A 16511-nucleotide genomic window follows, 5' to 3' on the forward strand; every position below is an offset into this window, starting at 1 on the left:
TTGAAATGTGGATCGCGTGACAATTTGTGTCAGAATAGCGTTATTGAAAGCCTGATTTGACATAAAGAGCACTTTGAATGTAGCGGCTGTAGGCCATGTCATTACTCATGCACAATTTTTTTTCTTGACCTCTCTGTTGTTTGAAACGTTGCCATGGAAATGGCACAATCTCTATGTTAATGCTAAGAGGAACGATAAACTCGCGTCCCTAGACATCAAGACGTCTTAAAAGAACAATTGAAAGCGAGGAACGGTTTAGTGTAGGCAATAGGCCGATTTTGTAAGTCATGTAAAAGAGCTTACGGCTGGCTCATCATTGGTTTCTTCATAGAAATATAAGGGATAAAAAAAATTAAATGAAGTCCTGTGAACTGCTATTAACTGTCGATTTGTGAGGCAGGAATATTTTCTTTTTGCTCGAGCCGCTATTAAAAGAGAAGAGGGTTATCGAAAAAGGCCATTGTCGTGGTAGGAACATACGGAAATCTCAGTGATCAACTGACATCACTCTTCATCTCCAAGGCTCTATCAAACTGAGGGTGTTCTCTAAAATTGGCCCCTGTCACTGTGTTAAATTGCACTTGATGCCTTCAAACTGCCGGCCCTCGCTTGCTCACTGAGCAGTGTGTGAGCACTCTGAGTGCTTTTGTTAGCTTGACGCGCTAAAACCACTCCTGGCATCGTTTGGCCCGACCAGGGGGTGGATTGAAGGCGGTAGGAGATTTGGAGAGTTAATTCAGTTCAGTGTGTAAGAGTCACGAAGATACATACGCAGCTATCATAATGTTGGGTTACAGTTCCTGTTGTTGGCGAGCCAGCTTTTAGCCTTCTGTTATAAGCCCTGCCACAGCCAAACACTGGCTCTTTATACCGAAGAAAAGAGAGCTCAAAAGTATATGGTAGTTGTCCAACATGAATATTACATTTGACATTTTAGTCATTTTTAACAGACACGCTCTCTCTCTCTCTCTCTCTCTCTCTCTCTCTCTCTCTCTCTCTCTCTCTCTCTCTCTCTCTCTCTCTCTCTCGCTCTCTCGCTCTCTCGCTCTCTCGCTCTCTCGCTCTCTCGCTCTCTCGCTCTCTCGCTCTCTCGCTCTCTCTCTCTCTCTCTCTCTCTCTCTCTCTCTCTCTCTCTCTCGCTCTCTCTCGCTCTCTCTCTCTCTCTCTCTCTCTCTCTCTCTCTCTCTCTCTCTCTCTCTCTCTCTCTCTCTCTCTCTCTCTCTCTCTCTCTCTCTCTCTCTCTCTCTCTCTCTCTCTCTCTCTCTCTCTCTCTCTCTCTCTCTCTCTCTCTCTCTCTCTCTCTCTCTCTCTCTCTCTCTCTCTCTCTCTCTCTCTCTCATATTTATATTTATATTTATATATATATATATATATATATCTGAAATCTGAGTTAGCCAGCAATTCACAAGCCTAATATGAGCCGTGTATGTTTTGGTGTCCTTGTATAGATGGAGGATGGTAGTGATATGGACGACACTCTGATTCTGGATACCTTGAGTCCAGAATCCAGACGGGACCCAATTCAAGCTCGACAGGTAAGACTCACTGTTTAACACCACACACACACACACAGTAGTAGGAAGTGTACTGTCAAACAAACCCCGTGTAGACAGTGGATTATGCCCATGTTATAGATGTTTGTCCAAGGCCCTGTTTGTCCTCGTGTTTCCAGTGCCCATCTTCTGTTTGTGTTCACATGGCCTGAGCGCTTTGGTCTGTTTTCCTTCTTGTTGTTTGTGTGCATACCCTGTTTTTTTCCGCTGTATGTTCTCCATTCTCAGGTTATCTTTGTTGCCGTGTCAGCTCTAGGTCTGTTTGTGTGTGTGTATGCTTGTTTGCCAGGCATATTACGTTTTTGAACCTGGAATCCAATTTCCTGTTATTGTGTGTGTTTTATTGTGCGTGTTTGCAATTGCCTGCGTGTTTGGGGGCACATTTCTTCTTTTTTTACCTTGAATCTCTCTTGAAGGAGTCAAGCAAAGGGTAGTCTGTTCTGTTCCTTCTCCTCTTGACATCACAATGGCCATGTCTCAACCTCCTACTGACCTAACCTGTAAACACTGCAAACCTGTGTACAGCTGGACCAATGTTCTCTGGCTCTTCCAGCTTAACCTTGCCCTCCCAGCATGTCTGTCTGGGGCAGTGGAGGGGGAGGGGGGGGGGGGGGATTAACCACCCTGAACCACAAAGACATTAAGGACCCTAACAACCTGGCGGAGCCCAAACCCACACCTCTCATCCCTATCCCTGGAAGCGAGCAGAGCCCTGCTGAACGATAGCATTGACATGGATGGTGAAGGCTCCAAAACGGGCTCACCCTGAGTGCTGTCCATATTCTCTAGCGTCCACTGTCACACAGTGACAGAGAAGGGGGCATTGGCGCCAGCAGGCATTTGCAATGCATTTCTGCATTAAATTGTATAGCCATTTATACACACATTTTTCGGTCACGCAGGGACTGTGTGTGATTGTCTGGGCCGGAGTGTATGGAGTTTAGGGACCGGGGAAGGGTGTGGGTAGCGGCCGGGCCAGAAGGAGCCCTGCTGGGCTGGGAGCGCATCAGAATGCAGCGTGTCTGCCTGGTCCTAGGGTTCCCGCTCTGTGTTTGGCTGAGGCCCATTAAAGATGCAGGGTACCTCCGTGGCGCTGAGCCTCTGATGTGCTGCCTTTGCCCACGGACCGAGCTTATCATCTCTCTCTCCCATCCCGACAGGTGTTTTGGATTCTCATTCGAGGGCATGTGCCTCTCTCTGTCGTCTTCTAGCTTTCCAAACATGCGCTCTCGCTCTCGCATTCACTGGCTCCCTCCACCTCTCCCTCCTGCAGGGAGACATCACAGCCGGGTTCATGGTTTGTGACTCTGGCCCGTGATCGGCTGATCGACCTCCCCCTTATTCCGTGCCATCCTCTGGATGAATTCACAAATTGGATTCTGGCTCAGATCTTGGCAGCCCTGCGGTGGACGGGTGGAGATGAGTCAGGAATAGAAATGTGTGTTTAAGGCCGTTAGGGGTCAAATAAATCCGTACCGGCTGTACTGAACTGTCTTGGTTTGTGTTCTAGGTGGAGGAGCTGTTGGAGGAGGTGCAGGAGCTGAGAGAGGAGCTGAGGAGTAAAGACCGGACCATTTCTCAGCTGACCCAGCAGATGGTATGTGCTTATTATTGTTCACGTGTTGACGCCGTAAGTGCAAACTCTATTTCATCGCAATGCACTTCAACGGCTCAGACTTCCAACCTTTCTCACCCCATTTTCATGTTACTCTTCTAGCTAGTCGCTACCACTGTGACCCATGCACAGTGAGTGTTGTCAAACCCCAGGATTTTACCAGCCTCTTCCAAACCCACAGCCCCTTCAGCCAGGTCACCCATTATACAAGTCCGTATTCGACGTCCATCTATGTCTGAGGAGGTCTGGAGATGACTAGGGAACCGGTCACTAGGGGCAACCGTTTGTTTTAAGCCTATCCCAAACCTTAACCTTTCCCTTAACCATTCGGAGTTGATGCCTAAACTTAATCTTAATCACTTTGAAATTTGACGTTTGAGAAACATGGATGAACATCTAATTCTGACGTGAGACTGTGAGAGCTTGTGAGAGCACTTATAGATCCAGCTACTTAGTGACATGTCAGCTCCTATTAGTCTATAAGGCTCTCCTCTGCCATCAACTCACTGTGGGGATCATGAAGTAACTATGGGCTCCATAGGGACCAACTGGGTCTGGGTGAAGACTTGACAACTGCAGGAGCAGCTTCTCATGTTACTTTGGGCCTAGTGTGGGAGAGAGCTGTACTTGTTTCCATGCCTCTGTGTCTTCCAGGGCCTGAGCCACTCCAGCTAACTGCTACTGCCCCGGAGGTAGAGTGGGAAGAGGGCTGTCATTATCGGACCTGTCCTGTGTGGGTAGTGTGGTTCTTACTCTGTGGGTAGATCTGTGAAATTAGACTTCACCTTGCGTGGAGTAATGTCTCTCATTGTGGCTCTCTTATCCTCTCTCTCTCTCTCTCTCTCGCTGTTGTCATTTTCTCTGTCTCTCTCTACACTGAGAGTATACAAAACATTGAGAACGGCTCGTTCCATGACATACTGTATGTAGACTGACCAGGTGAAAGCTATGATTCCTTATTGATGTCACTTGATAAACCCACGTCAATCAGGGTAGATGAAGGGGAGGAGACGATCGATTTTTAAGCGTTCAGGCATGGATTGTGTATGTTTGCCATTCAGAGGGTGAATGGGCAAGACAAAATATTTAAGTGCTTTTGAACGGGCTGTGGTAGTAGGTGTCAACTGCAACGCTGCTGGGTTTTTACCCGCGAAACAGTTTCCCGTGTGTATCAAGAATGGCCCGCCACCCAAAAGGACGTCCAGCCAACATGACACAACTGTGGGAAGCATTGGAGTCGACGTGGGCCAGCATCCCTGTGTAATGCTTTTTGTATTGTTGTCTGTGTCAAGTTTCAACTGAACGACACGCTTGAATAGTCTGCCCCTGACCATGCAACACTTGTGCAACTCAATATTAGGAAGGTGTTCCTACCGTTTGGCATGCACTGAGTATCTTTCTCTCGTCTCTATCTCTCTGGGATCTTTTCCAGCTCCCATGCCTGATCAAACTGAATGAAAATGAGAACGTTGAGCTTCTGTAAATGTCTTATTGATTGAGACTTACTGCTTTAATTAGACTTTTTTTATTTATAGATTTTTCAACACTTTGTTAATTTCATGGTGCTGTTTCGATGCTGTTTACATGTTATTTGTTAAACTGTTTTTCACGCCTTGTGATTAACATTGAAAGAAACATTTGGAAATATTGGTTTTTCTAGTGTTCTGTAATTTCCTTCTGTTGCGTCCCGAAGTAACTACTGCATAATGTGACTCCAGACTCTGTATCATCCAGTTATTTACCAGCAGCATTTCAAATACCCTGAAATCTACCTTTTACATGACCATATCACAGATATGCTATTTAAGTTGAATTATCTACCTTCTGTTTTGATATTATCTTCTCTCTACAACCCTACTTCAAGCCATGCATTCTTATTGTTAGGGGGTGGATCAGCTTTAATTTTGAAGATGGATTGTGGCTTCCATCAATATAATTGTCTGCATCATTTCCAATCCCCCTTTTTCTTTTATTGTATTTTTTTTTTTAAATGTATAAAATATGTATTTTCCTTTATTTTCCCCTATCCCTACCATACCTCCCCTAATTGGAGTAAACTAATGGACAACTTTTTATTTGATTGAATATCCGAAACACACAATATACTTGCAGTGAAGCCGCTCAACAACTACACCACACCAGTCATCCAACAGACTCCCATTCAGAGCGACACACAGAAGTATCTAGGGGCAACGCCCTGCTCAAGGGCACCTCGACAGAACTCCCACAAGGCCAAAAAAACAGGGACCCGAACTCTCCAAGACCCCCCACAGTTCCCCAATAGCTGTCCCTCAACCATTCGAGACCCCTCCCCAAGAAAAAAATAAATGCAATGAATTCCATTCCCCACCCCCAAGAACCCCCCCCCCCCCCCCCAATGCATCAACAACCAAGAAAATGAACTAAAGAGAAAAAAGAAAACAGCAAATGACAATGCAAGAAAAAAAAGACATCAAGGACAACTAAAATCATAACAGCAATGCCAACTGTATATGTTTGAGTGCATGTCTGGCACTATTGCATACGTGTGTGTATGTGTGTATTTGAATGAGAGTGTGTGTGTGTGTATATGCCTGTGTACAAACACCGGACGGCATCAGCCTCAGGCAAACCGGCATTAGCTGAAAAAAACACTACTTCTGTGTCATTCAAACTTTTTCTTATGTTTTATTTTGACTTTATTTTTGACTTATCTTAGAATGAAGGTCAATCTCCCGCACAGCAACACCACTCCCACTTGTCTCCAATTGCACATCCTAAGGCCATCCCACCTATCTCTGCTGGCCACCCTCTTCTGAATTCTAATCAACATATATATCTTTCAACTATTCTGTGATGTTTAATGTATAATTTCAATCTGTCTAATCGAATATAATCCACAAATTGCGACAACTTTTAGGCTTCTACTTCTTGCTTTAACATACTATGTACATTTTATGGACACAGTTTACAATTAGTTATCTTTTGTTTGTTTTTAGTCCTTCAACTCCACTCAACCCCTCCCATCTATCTCAGAACACCATCCAGTTTTGATTTCTATTTGCCATATATTTTTCAGCTGGGATGTTTCACAAAGTTCTGCACATTTCTATTCAACATATTGTAAATTAAAGACACATTTTTGCCAAGAGTTATTGTATTATTAATCGATTTGACCATGACTTTTTAAATCACCCAGCAGTGCTATATTGCAGAGTTGGCTCCAGGTAAATGTTGCAATTCTTAAGCCATTCCTGAACCTGCGACCAAAAACAAGTTACGTATGGACAGTACCAAAACAAATGATCTAACGATTCTGTCTCCTCACAGCAAAATCTTCAGAGCTGGGATGATTGTATTCCCCATAAACACAGTGCCTTTGGAAAGTATTAAGACCCCTTGAGTTTCTTCACATTTTGTTAGGTTGCAGCCTTATTCTAAAATGTATGAAATAGTTTCCCCCCCCTGATAAATCTAAACACAATACACCATAATGACAATGCAAAGCAATAAGCTTGGCACACCTGTATTTGGGGAGTTTCTCCCATTCTTCTCTGCAGATCATCTCACGCTCTGTCAGGTTGGATGGGGAGTGTTGCTGCACAGCTATTTTCAGGTCTCTCCAGAGATGTTCAAATCCGGGCTCTGGCTGGGCCCCTCAAGGACATTCAGAGACTTGTCCCGAAGCCATTCCTGCGTGGTCATGGCTGTGCTTATGAGACACCTTTGCTATGAGACTCAAAATGAAGGTCAGCTGCATCCTGTTAACATTGATCATCCTTGAGATGTTTCTACAACTTGATTGGAGTCCACCTGTGGTACATTCAATTGATATGAAATTATTTGGAAAGGCACACACCCTTCTAAATAAGGTCCCTGAGTTGACGGTGCATGTCAGAGCAAAAACCAAGCCATGAGGTTGAAGGAATTGTCTGTAGAGCTCTGAGACAGGATTGTGTTGAGGCACAGATCTGGAGAAGCGTTTCAAAAGATGTCTGCAGCATTGAAGGTCCCCAAGAACACAGTCGCCTTCTTCCATTCTTAAATAGAAGAAGTTTGGAATCACCAAAACTCTTCCTAGAGCTGGCCGCCTGGCCAAACTGAGCAATCTGAGGAGAAGGGCCTTGGTCGAGGAGGTGACCAAGAACCTAATGGTCACTCTGACAGAGTTCCAGAGTTCCTCTGTGGAGATGGGAGAACCGTCCAGAAGGACGACCATCTCTGCAGCATTCCAACAATCATGCCTTTATGATAGTGAACAGATGGAAGCTACTCCTCAGTAAATGACACCCGCTTGGAGTTTGCCAAAAGGCACTTAAAGGACTCTCAGACCATGAGAATCAAGACTTTCTGGTGTGATGAAACCATTTGAGTCTTTTGCCTGAATGCCAAGCATCACATCTGGAGGAAACCTGGCACCATCCCTACGGTGAAGCATGGTGGTGGCAGCATCATGCTGTGGGGATGTTTTTCAGCGGCAGGGACTGGGAGACTAGTCAGGATCGAGGCGAAGATGAACAGCGCAAAGTACAGCGATCCTTGATGAAAACCTGCTCCTGACCGCTCAGGACCTCAGACTGGTGCGAAGGTTCACCTTCCAACAGGACAATGACCTTAAGTACACAGTCAAGACAACTCATGAGTTGCTTCGGAACAAGTCTCAATGTCCTTGAGTGGCCCAGCCAGAGCCCGGACTTTAACCCGATCGAACATCTCTGGAGAGACCTGAAAATAGCTGCGCAGCGATGCTCCCCATCCAACCTGACAGAGCTTGAGATGATCTGCAGAGAAGAATGGGAGAAACTCCTCATACAGGTGTGCCAAGCTTGTAGCATCATGCCCAAGAAGACTCAAAGCTGTAATCGCTGCCGAAGGTGCTTCAACAAAGAACTGAGTAAAGGGTCTGAATACTTATGTTTACGTTTTTTAAATTTTAATACATTTGCAAAAATGACTGTCATTATAGGGTATTGTGTGTAGATTGAGGGGGGAACAAACTATTTAATCAATTTTACAATAAGGTTGTAACGTAACAAAATGTGGAAAATATCAAGGGGACTGAATACTTTACGAATGCACTGTATATTATGTCTAAAAAAAGTAAGTTATACTTTAAGAAAGCCATGCATTCTTAGCAACCTCTTCCCATTCCATAGACCATTTATTGATACATGATTTAAGACTAATACTCTTTATTACTAGAATCAGCCTGGATGCATGATTCAGGCCCAGAGGAGCTGTGTAGGCAGCAGTTGAGATTCATTAAACAGCTCTGTCTTTCCTGCTAATTTCACCTTTGAAGTTGAACTAGCATATCAAACAACAGAGCACTGTTTTTATTTCAGGGAATCATGTTGGAATCCTATTGGTTTATTTCAGCATGCCATAGCTGATATTCTTTATGACTGGAATCAGCCTGGATGCATGATTTCAGGTCCAGAGGAGCTGTGGAGGCAACAGGGGGATTCATTATTATTTCTTCACCACAGGAACACACCTCTCTCTCTCTCCTGCTAATATCACATTTGAAGTTGAACTAGCGTATCGATCAAAATAGAGCAATGTTTTATTTCAGGGACTCATCCTCCTGTTGGTAGTATGCAGACACAACGGGGCGTTAGAGCCTGGACAGACCCTGATTTGGTAGGGCTTGTATTCCTCTCCTTTACAATAACATGTACACTGTTTTAATAGTTCAATCATTTCTGGTTAGAGTTTCCACCCTCTATGCTAAGAGCCACAGTGATTGAAATGTTGCTATTCACTGTGGGAGCATTCAAACACTTGCGCCTGATACTGTAGGGCAGAGGAGTCAAACTCATTCCATGGAGTGCCTATTGTCCTCAGTGGTTTTTTATTATTATTTGTGTCCAATTAAGACCTACACGACCAGGTGAGAGGAGTTCCTAACTAATCAATGCCCTTTTAATTGATCAATCAAGTACAAGTGAAAACCTGCACGCACTTGGCCCTCCACGGAATGAGTTGGATACCTGTCTTTGTACTCTTTTGCCTTTTGTGAAAGCATATTTCTGTTTTAAGATGGCCGTGTTGTATGGTGCTTTCAGTCCTCCCACTAGTTGTAAGAGTGGAGCATCCGTCAGTCTCTGCTTGCGTTTCCTGGAATCTATAAGCCCTTAAGAGGCCGATAATTGTTTGTGCAGGTAATTGTATGCGTGTGTAATCAGAACGATGAGAGTGAAGTATGGGGATGAAAGGTTGTGTGCGTGTGTTTTTAAAAAGAGCCCTGGGGTTTTGAAGAATGCTTGAAAGAGTACAAACACAAAGCTGGTCTGTCTGGTCCTAGAATAGGTAATGGAAGATGAGGGAGTCCTAAGAGAGAACACTGCTACCGTACCGGTACATGATGATTTAGAGTGGCTGTGGCTTAGGTGTCTCAACTGTCCTCTGTGTGTGCGTCTGCGTGATAGTCTGCATCTGTGCTTTTCTGTGTGTGTATCATACTCGGGGCCACAGCCAAAGGCCACCCTTGCTCTCCTCTGAGGTTGTGAGATGGAGAACCTTGCAGGGTTTAATTTGTCTTCTGGGCTGTGGGGTGTTTTCTTTGGGTAATAAAAGGGCTGCTGTTGCAGGCTTGTTTCGAGTGGGGCCAGTGGCCATTGCAGAAGTGTTCATACCATTCATTGCTCCTGAGTGTCCCTGGCCTAAACAGAGGGCTAGAGACCGGCATAGTATGAGCAGACACACTAATTGCTTTATTGCAGTTTATGGACTTGTTACACTTCTACTATAAATGTTCTAAAAGGTTCTGTCCTCTCACATTTTGTTTTTATGATATCTTATATGATCGCTCATATTTTATTTTAGCCCCGATTGGGTGTTTGTTTGTCATCGTGTCCCCAACACCCTGGTCATTAAAGAAGTACTCCAACAGATAATTAAGATTTAGGAATCTTAAACTGAGTAGTTGTAATTAAAAATGTTTATTTACACACATGCAACCAACTCAAAACGCACACTGCACCAGCAACTCTTCTTGGCAACGCAGTTCATTTCGCAACTAACCAATAGGCCTACATGATTGAACTGAATGATATTGTATTGGTATCTGTGTGTAGTTTCAACTGAATGACTCTCTTGAATAGGCGATCCCTGAAACTCCATTTGGAACTAACAAACAACATGATTGAACTGAATGACAGTGTGTTAGTGTCTGTGACGTTTCAACTGAATGACGTGTGTGTCGCTCTCTTGATTAGGCTGTTCCTGTCGAGGCCACGAGATGCCAATGCCAGCAGTACAGTCCACCTGGAAGAGATGTGGAAAGAGTGACGGTGACCTACCATGACAAGGCCACACAGACTCCACCATGGAGGGGACATGCTGTGAGTGCTGCTTCCTGTATGTCTCAGAGAGAGAGTGAGTGTCCATCCCACTGTCATGTCCTGATCATATTTACTGTTGGGCACTCGACTTTTGACATTTTTTTTTTTGGATTCTCACCGTGCAAGTGTTCTCTATTCCAAGTCATAATCTCTGTAGGAGCTGTGAAACGTTTATAGCTGTTCTATAACATATACAGCACCTTCGGCAGTATTCAGACTCATTGACCTTTTCCACATTTTGTAAAAACCTTATTTAAAAATGTATTGTTTTTCCCCTCAGTCTACACACAATGCCCCATAATGACAAAGCAAAAACTCGTTTTTAGAAGTTTTTGCCAATTTATTAAAAAATATCTTAAACTGAAATATCACATTTACATTAGTATTCAGACCCTTTACTTAGTACTTTGTTGACGCACCTTTGTTAGCAATTGGACATGACGCTAAAAGCTTGGCACACCTGTATTTGGGGAGTTTCTCCCATTTCTCTCTGCAGATCCTCTCAAGCTCTGTCAGGTTGGATGGGGAGCATTGCTGCACAGCTTTTTTCAGGTCTCTCTAGAGATGTTCGATTGGGTGCAAGTCCGGGCTCTGGCTGGGCCACTCAAGGACATTCAGAGACTTGTCCCGAAGCCGCTCTGCGTGGTCTTGGCTGTGTGCTTAGGGTTGTTGTCCTGTTGGAAGGTGAACCTTCGGCCCAGTCTGAGGTCCTGAGCTCTCTGGAGCGGGTTTTCATCAAGGATTTGCCTTTATTTGGCTATGTTCATCATTGCTTTGATCCGGACTTGTCTCCCAGTCCCTGCCGCTGAAAAACATCCCCACAGCATGATGCTGCCACCACCTTGCTTCACCGTAGGGATGATGCCAGGTTTCCTCCAGACGTAACGCTTGGCATTGAGGTCAAAGAGTTCAATCTTGGTTTCATCAGACTTGTTTCTCTTGGTCTGAGTTTTTTTGGTGCCTTTTGGCCAGCTCCAAGCGGGCTGTCGTGCCTTTTACTGAGGAGTGGCTTCCGTCTGGCCCTACCATAAAGGCCTGATTGGTGGAGTGCTGCAGAAATGGTTGTCCTTCTGGAAGGTTCTCCCATCTCCACAGAGGAACTCTGGAGCTCTGTCAGATTGACCATCGGTTTCTTGGTCACCTCCCTGACCAAGGCCCTTCTCCTCCGATTGCTCAGTTTGGCCGGGCGGCCAGCTCTGGTGAGAGTCTTGGTGGTTTTAAACTTCTTCCATTTTAAGAATGATGGAGGCCACTGTTCTTTGACCTACAATGCTGCAGACATTTTTTGGTACCCATTCTCAGATATGTGCCTGAACCGAATCCTGTCTCTGAGCTCTAAGGACAATTCCTTTTGACCTCATGGCTTGATTTTTGCTCTGACATGCACTGTCAACTCTGAGACCTTATATAGGCAGGTGTGTGCCTTTCCAAATCATGTCCAATCAATTGAATTTACCTCAAGTGGACTCCAATCAAGTCGTAGAAACATCTCAAGGATGATCAATGGAAACAGGATGCAGCTGAGCTCAATTTCGAGTCTCATATCAAAGGGTCTGAATAAAAATCCCAAAACCTGTTTCCACGTTGTCGTTAAGGGCTATTGTGTGTAGATTGCTGAGGATTAATTTTTATTTAATACATTTTAGAATAAGGCTGTAATGTAACAAAATGTGGAAAAAGTCAAGGGGTCTGAATACTTTCCCTACGGCACTATAACTTTATACTGTAACTGCTGGAGGACACCTAATAGTGACTTAGCTAGGTAGGTGTCATCTTTCCACACTGACATCCAGCGCTCTGGTCAAGCCAAGCAGCCAGGAGTCTCTGGCCTCTGCCACTTGGACAGACAGCACGTTCCACCAGTAAGGCAGCCTGGGAGCCTGTTGGAGCAGGATGTTGCGTGGGCTGAACAATGCCAGTTTAGAGGGATGACTGGGCCCCCCCTTACACTGGCAGCCTGCTTAGGAGACCGGAGCATTTGGCTGTTTAGCCGCCTGCCTGTCTGGTACACTACTGCTATCTTTCTGTGTTCTCTGATGAAACAGGGCCTCAGCCCTCCCTGGGCAGCGTAAATCACAGGACTATCACTAATGACAAACAATAATGCATATCCAGGGGGTTAGCTGCCCTTTTGTTTGCCTGGCCCAAATAAGGGCACCTCTAAGCCCAGCGTAGAACAAAGTAGCACCGGCAATAACGTGGAAGTCGCTTTTGCACGCCGCTAGCCGCTCCGTTATGTTATTGTTTTATGTTATGCTTGTTGGGTTAGGCAGCGATTTAGATTTTAAAAAGAAGGCTCCGCTTGAAATATGCGCTCCAGTAACGCAGCACAGGGGTCTCATTTTTACACCTGGCCAAAGGACACCAGCATATACCGGTGAGAGGCGCCATGAGGTGGGCGGCGGGGAGACATGGTGCTCAATCATAGACACCCACACCCGGTGGCGGCGCACTTCTGGTCACTTTTGTATCCCGCCATGATTTGGATTTATTCACCCTCCTGCTTTGCCGTTTTGGAATAAGGTGTGGATGGGAAACTGTAGGGAAACTGGTTTGGTTCAGATTTACAGCTTGGGTTTGTACTTCACCTGAAGAAGGTAATGGACAAGTTGTTCCTGGTTGTGTGCAGCGAGTGGGGTGATACAGGGCGGGGGGGGGGGGCTTTGGTGCTGGGACTAGGGCTGGAAACATGTGTTTCCGGGGTGCAAGAGGAGATAAGAGTACGGGGCGAGGATGTAGTTGCGTTCACCAAGGCACATACCTTGCGCCACTCTAATTGAATTCGCCAGCGTTCAGATGGTCAGACACACAAGTGCCCATCAGCACACAGATAAGTCAGGTGCCACCGAAATGAAAGCCTTTCCCGTCTTCTTTAATTGTTTCTCCTTTTGTATGTAACCGCTGCAGTTTTTTGTTTGAAGAGGAAACGTGATAGCTCTGACATTTCATTTTTCAGTTATGAGGGAAACGGTGACAATGTTCTCCCCGCTGTCTCGAGATAAGGAAAGTGTAGCGCGTGAGCGTCAGCACACAAGCCGACAGCGGCATAATGACAGTGGCTTGAGAGTATCTCTGTCTCAAAGGCACGGGATTCATCACACCATGCTGTCTCTTAGTGCAGAACTCCAATCATAGTTAGTATTTTTAGCTCAAATCCATCTAATTGTATTTGTCACATGCTTCGTAGACAACCGGTGTAGACTAACAGTGAAATGCGGGCCCTTCCCAACAATGCAGAGTGAGAAAATAGTAATAACACGTAAAAATAATTATAAATACCGACTAATAACTTGGCTATATACATGGTTACCAGTAGCGAGTCGATGTGCAGGGGTACGAGGCAATTGAGTTAGATAAGTACATATAACTAGGAATATAGTGACGAGGCAACAGGATCGACCGTTGTAGCAGCGTATGTGATGAGTAAAAAAAAAATGTTTGTGTAAAAAGAGTCAATGAAGATTAGGTAAACTGTTTAGCAGTCTTATGGCTCGGGGGTAGAAGCTGTTCAAGGTCCTGTTGGTTCCAGACTTTTTTAGGATCATCCTCTGTCACTGCTTGGTATAGAGGTCCTGGATGGCAGGGAGCTCGGCCCCAGTGATGCACTACCCTCTGTAGCGCCTTGCGGTCGGATGCCAAGCAGTTGCCGTACCAAGTGGTGATGCAGCCAGTCAAGATGCTCCCAATGTTGCAGCTGTCGAACTTTTGGAGGATCTGAGGGCCCCATGCCAAATCTTTTCAGCCTTCTTAAGGGGAAGAGGTGTCGTTCCCTCTTGACGACTGTGTTGGTGTGTGTGGACCATGATAGATCCTTAGTGATGTGGACACCGAGGAACTTGAAGCTCCTCAAACCGTCCCACTACAGCTCTGTCAATTTGAATGGGGGTGTGCTCGGCCCTCCGTTTCCTGTAGTCAACGATCAGCTCCTTTTTGTCTTGCTAACGTTGAGGGAGAGGTTGTCATCCTGGCACCCCACTCACTGCCAGGTCTCTGATCGTCGCCGGTGGTCAGGCCCACCACCACTTCCGTATTGGGTACTTCCTGTTTGAGTTTTTGCTTGGAATCAGGAATCCAGAGGACAGAGTTATTGTCAGATTTGCTCGATGGAGGGAGAGCTTTGTCTGTGTCTCTGTGTGTGGAGTAAAGGAGATCTAGAGTTGTTTTGCCTCTAGCTGCACAGGTGACATGCTTGTAGAAATTTGGTAAGACAGATTTCAGTTTTCCTTCATTAAAATCGCCGTCCACTCGGTGCGTCGTCTCTGATTGGACAGGCATTGAGGTATTCGGTTACTGTTCGACTGAACGTTAGAATGGGAAAACGAGTGACTTGAGTGTGGTATGATCGTCCTGTGCCAGGCGCACCGGTTCCAGTGTCTCAGAAACGTCCGGGCACTCCTGGGCTTTTCACACGACAGTGTCTAGGGTTTACGGGGAATGGTGCGACAAACAAAAAACATCCAGTCTGTGGCAGTCCTTGGGGCGAAAACAGCTTGTTGATAAGTCAAAGGAGAATGGCATGAATCGTGCAAGCTAACAGGCGGGCCACAAACAGACAAATAACGGCGCAGTACGACAGTGTTGTGCAGAACAGTATCTCAGAATGCACAACTCGTCGGTCCTTGTCACGGATGGGCTATTGCTGCAGACGACCACACCGGGTTCCACTCCTATCAACTAAAAACAAGAAAGCGACTCAAGTGGGCACATGATCACCAAACCTGTACAAATGAGTCCTGGAAAAACATTGCCTGGTCCGACGAATCCGGTTCCTGTTGTGTCAGGATGATGGCAGAGTCAGGATTTGCCGTGAGCAGCATGAGTCCATGGCCCCATTCTTTCTGGTGTTAACGGTATAGGCTGCTGGTAGTGGTGTAATGGTGTGGGTAATGTTTTCCTGGCACACTTTGCTCAATTGATATCAAGGGACCTAATGTTTCCATTCCCCAAAGAATTCAGGCTGTTCTGGAGGCAAAAGGGGGGTGGGTACTAGATGAGTGTCAGCCAATCTTGCGCTGTCTCTTCCGAGTCTCTGGGATTAGGGCCTGGACTGGGATTAGCAGTATGTCCTGCGCCACCGACTCGTTGGAAGTAGCAATCTTTATTCAAATGGAGGTTAGTGATCGCTGTTCTGAAGTCCAGAAGCTATTTTCATTACCGGAAACAATGGCATAAACATTATGTACAGAAAAGTTCAGATCAGTGCAAACAAACACACAATATAGCGGAATTGGCCAGGAGAGCCCGTAAAACGGCGGCTATCCATTTCAGCCACATTCTAAAAAATGTGTCTTTGGTTCCCTCTTTGGCATCCCCGCGCGACAGGCTTGACGGACCAATGGGAAACGACAAGATTGTCTTTGCGGTCTGTGTGATGTCACAAAGTCAAGTCGGTATACTGCGTATCAGGCTGTATGTATTCAGAAGCTCAAGGGACAATGTTCCTCATTGTCACAGCTACACCTGTTTACCATGGCAACGGTTTCTAGAGCAAAAAGTTTTTTTCTCTCGAAGAAAAAGCTGATCCCTAGCGGATTAGTCATAGTCCTACTAATCAATACTGATAAATGGAACAGGCAACAGTGTCTTGGAGAAATACTGATGGTGTGTTAGAGAGAAAGAGTGATGAGAGGGGGGAGGGTTGAGAGAGGCGACATTGTAATGAGCTCGTGAAATGATGCTGTCTATCCAGACTGCAGAGAAACTGGCATCAACCATAATGAGCACAATTGATCTGTAGTGGCAGTACACAAATAACGCATCCCCCCCCCCCCCAAAGCAAAGGTAAGCTCCAACACCCAACCAATCCCCTCTCACTGAGCCTCTTGCAGCTTCAATAACAGTACCTGTCACTGTCATGTCAGGTAGCTATGAGTTTAGAGGTGACCCTAGTCGTCTACATTTCTCATCTTCCTCCCCCATGTCAAATCACTCCCTGGCAGGTGCGTCTGAACCGGTGGAGGGTGAGTGTGATTGTATTGTACAGGGAGACATCGCAGGCACCTTGTCTAGGAATGGACT

The 16511-nt window shown here is 45.6% G+C and overlaps 1 protein-coding gene across 3 annotated transcripts in view; it reads left to right on the forward strand.

The window, feature by feature from the left end:
* LOC139580935 (serine-rich coiled-coil domain-containing protein 2-like) overlaps positions 1-16511 on the forward strand; it is a 96318-nt gene that overhangs the window by 59238 nt on the left and 20569 nt on the right. For all 3 annotated transcript variants that reach the window (XM_071410099.1, XM_071410098.1, XM_071410097.1), the window contains exons 7-9: positions 1449-1535; positions 3064-3150; positions 10368-10493. In XM_071410099.1, the coding sequence (XP_071266200.1) occupies positions 1449-1535; positions 3064-3150; positions 10368-10493 (300 nt within the window). The remainder of the gene's footprint in view (positions 1-1448; positions 1536-3063; positions 3151-10367; positions 10494-16511) is intronic.

Source organism: Salvelinus alpinus, chromosome 7, assembly GCF_045679555.1.
Source record: "Salvelinus alpinus chromosome 7, SLU_Salpinus.1, whole genome shotgun sequence".
NCBI lineage: Eukaryota > Metazoa > Chordata > Actinopteri > Salmoniformes > Salmonidae > Salvelinus > Salvelinus alpinus.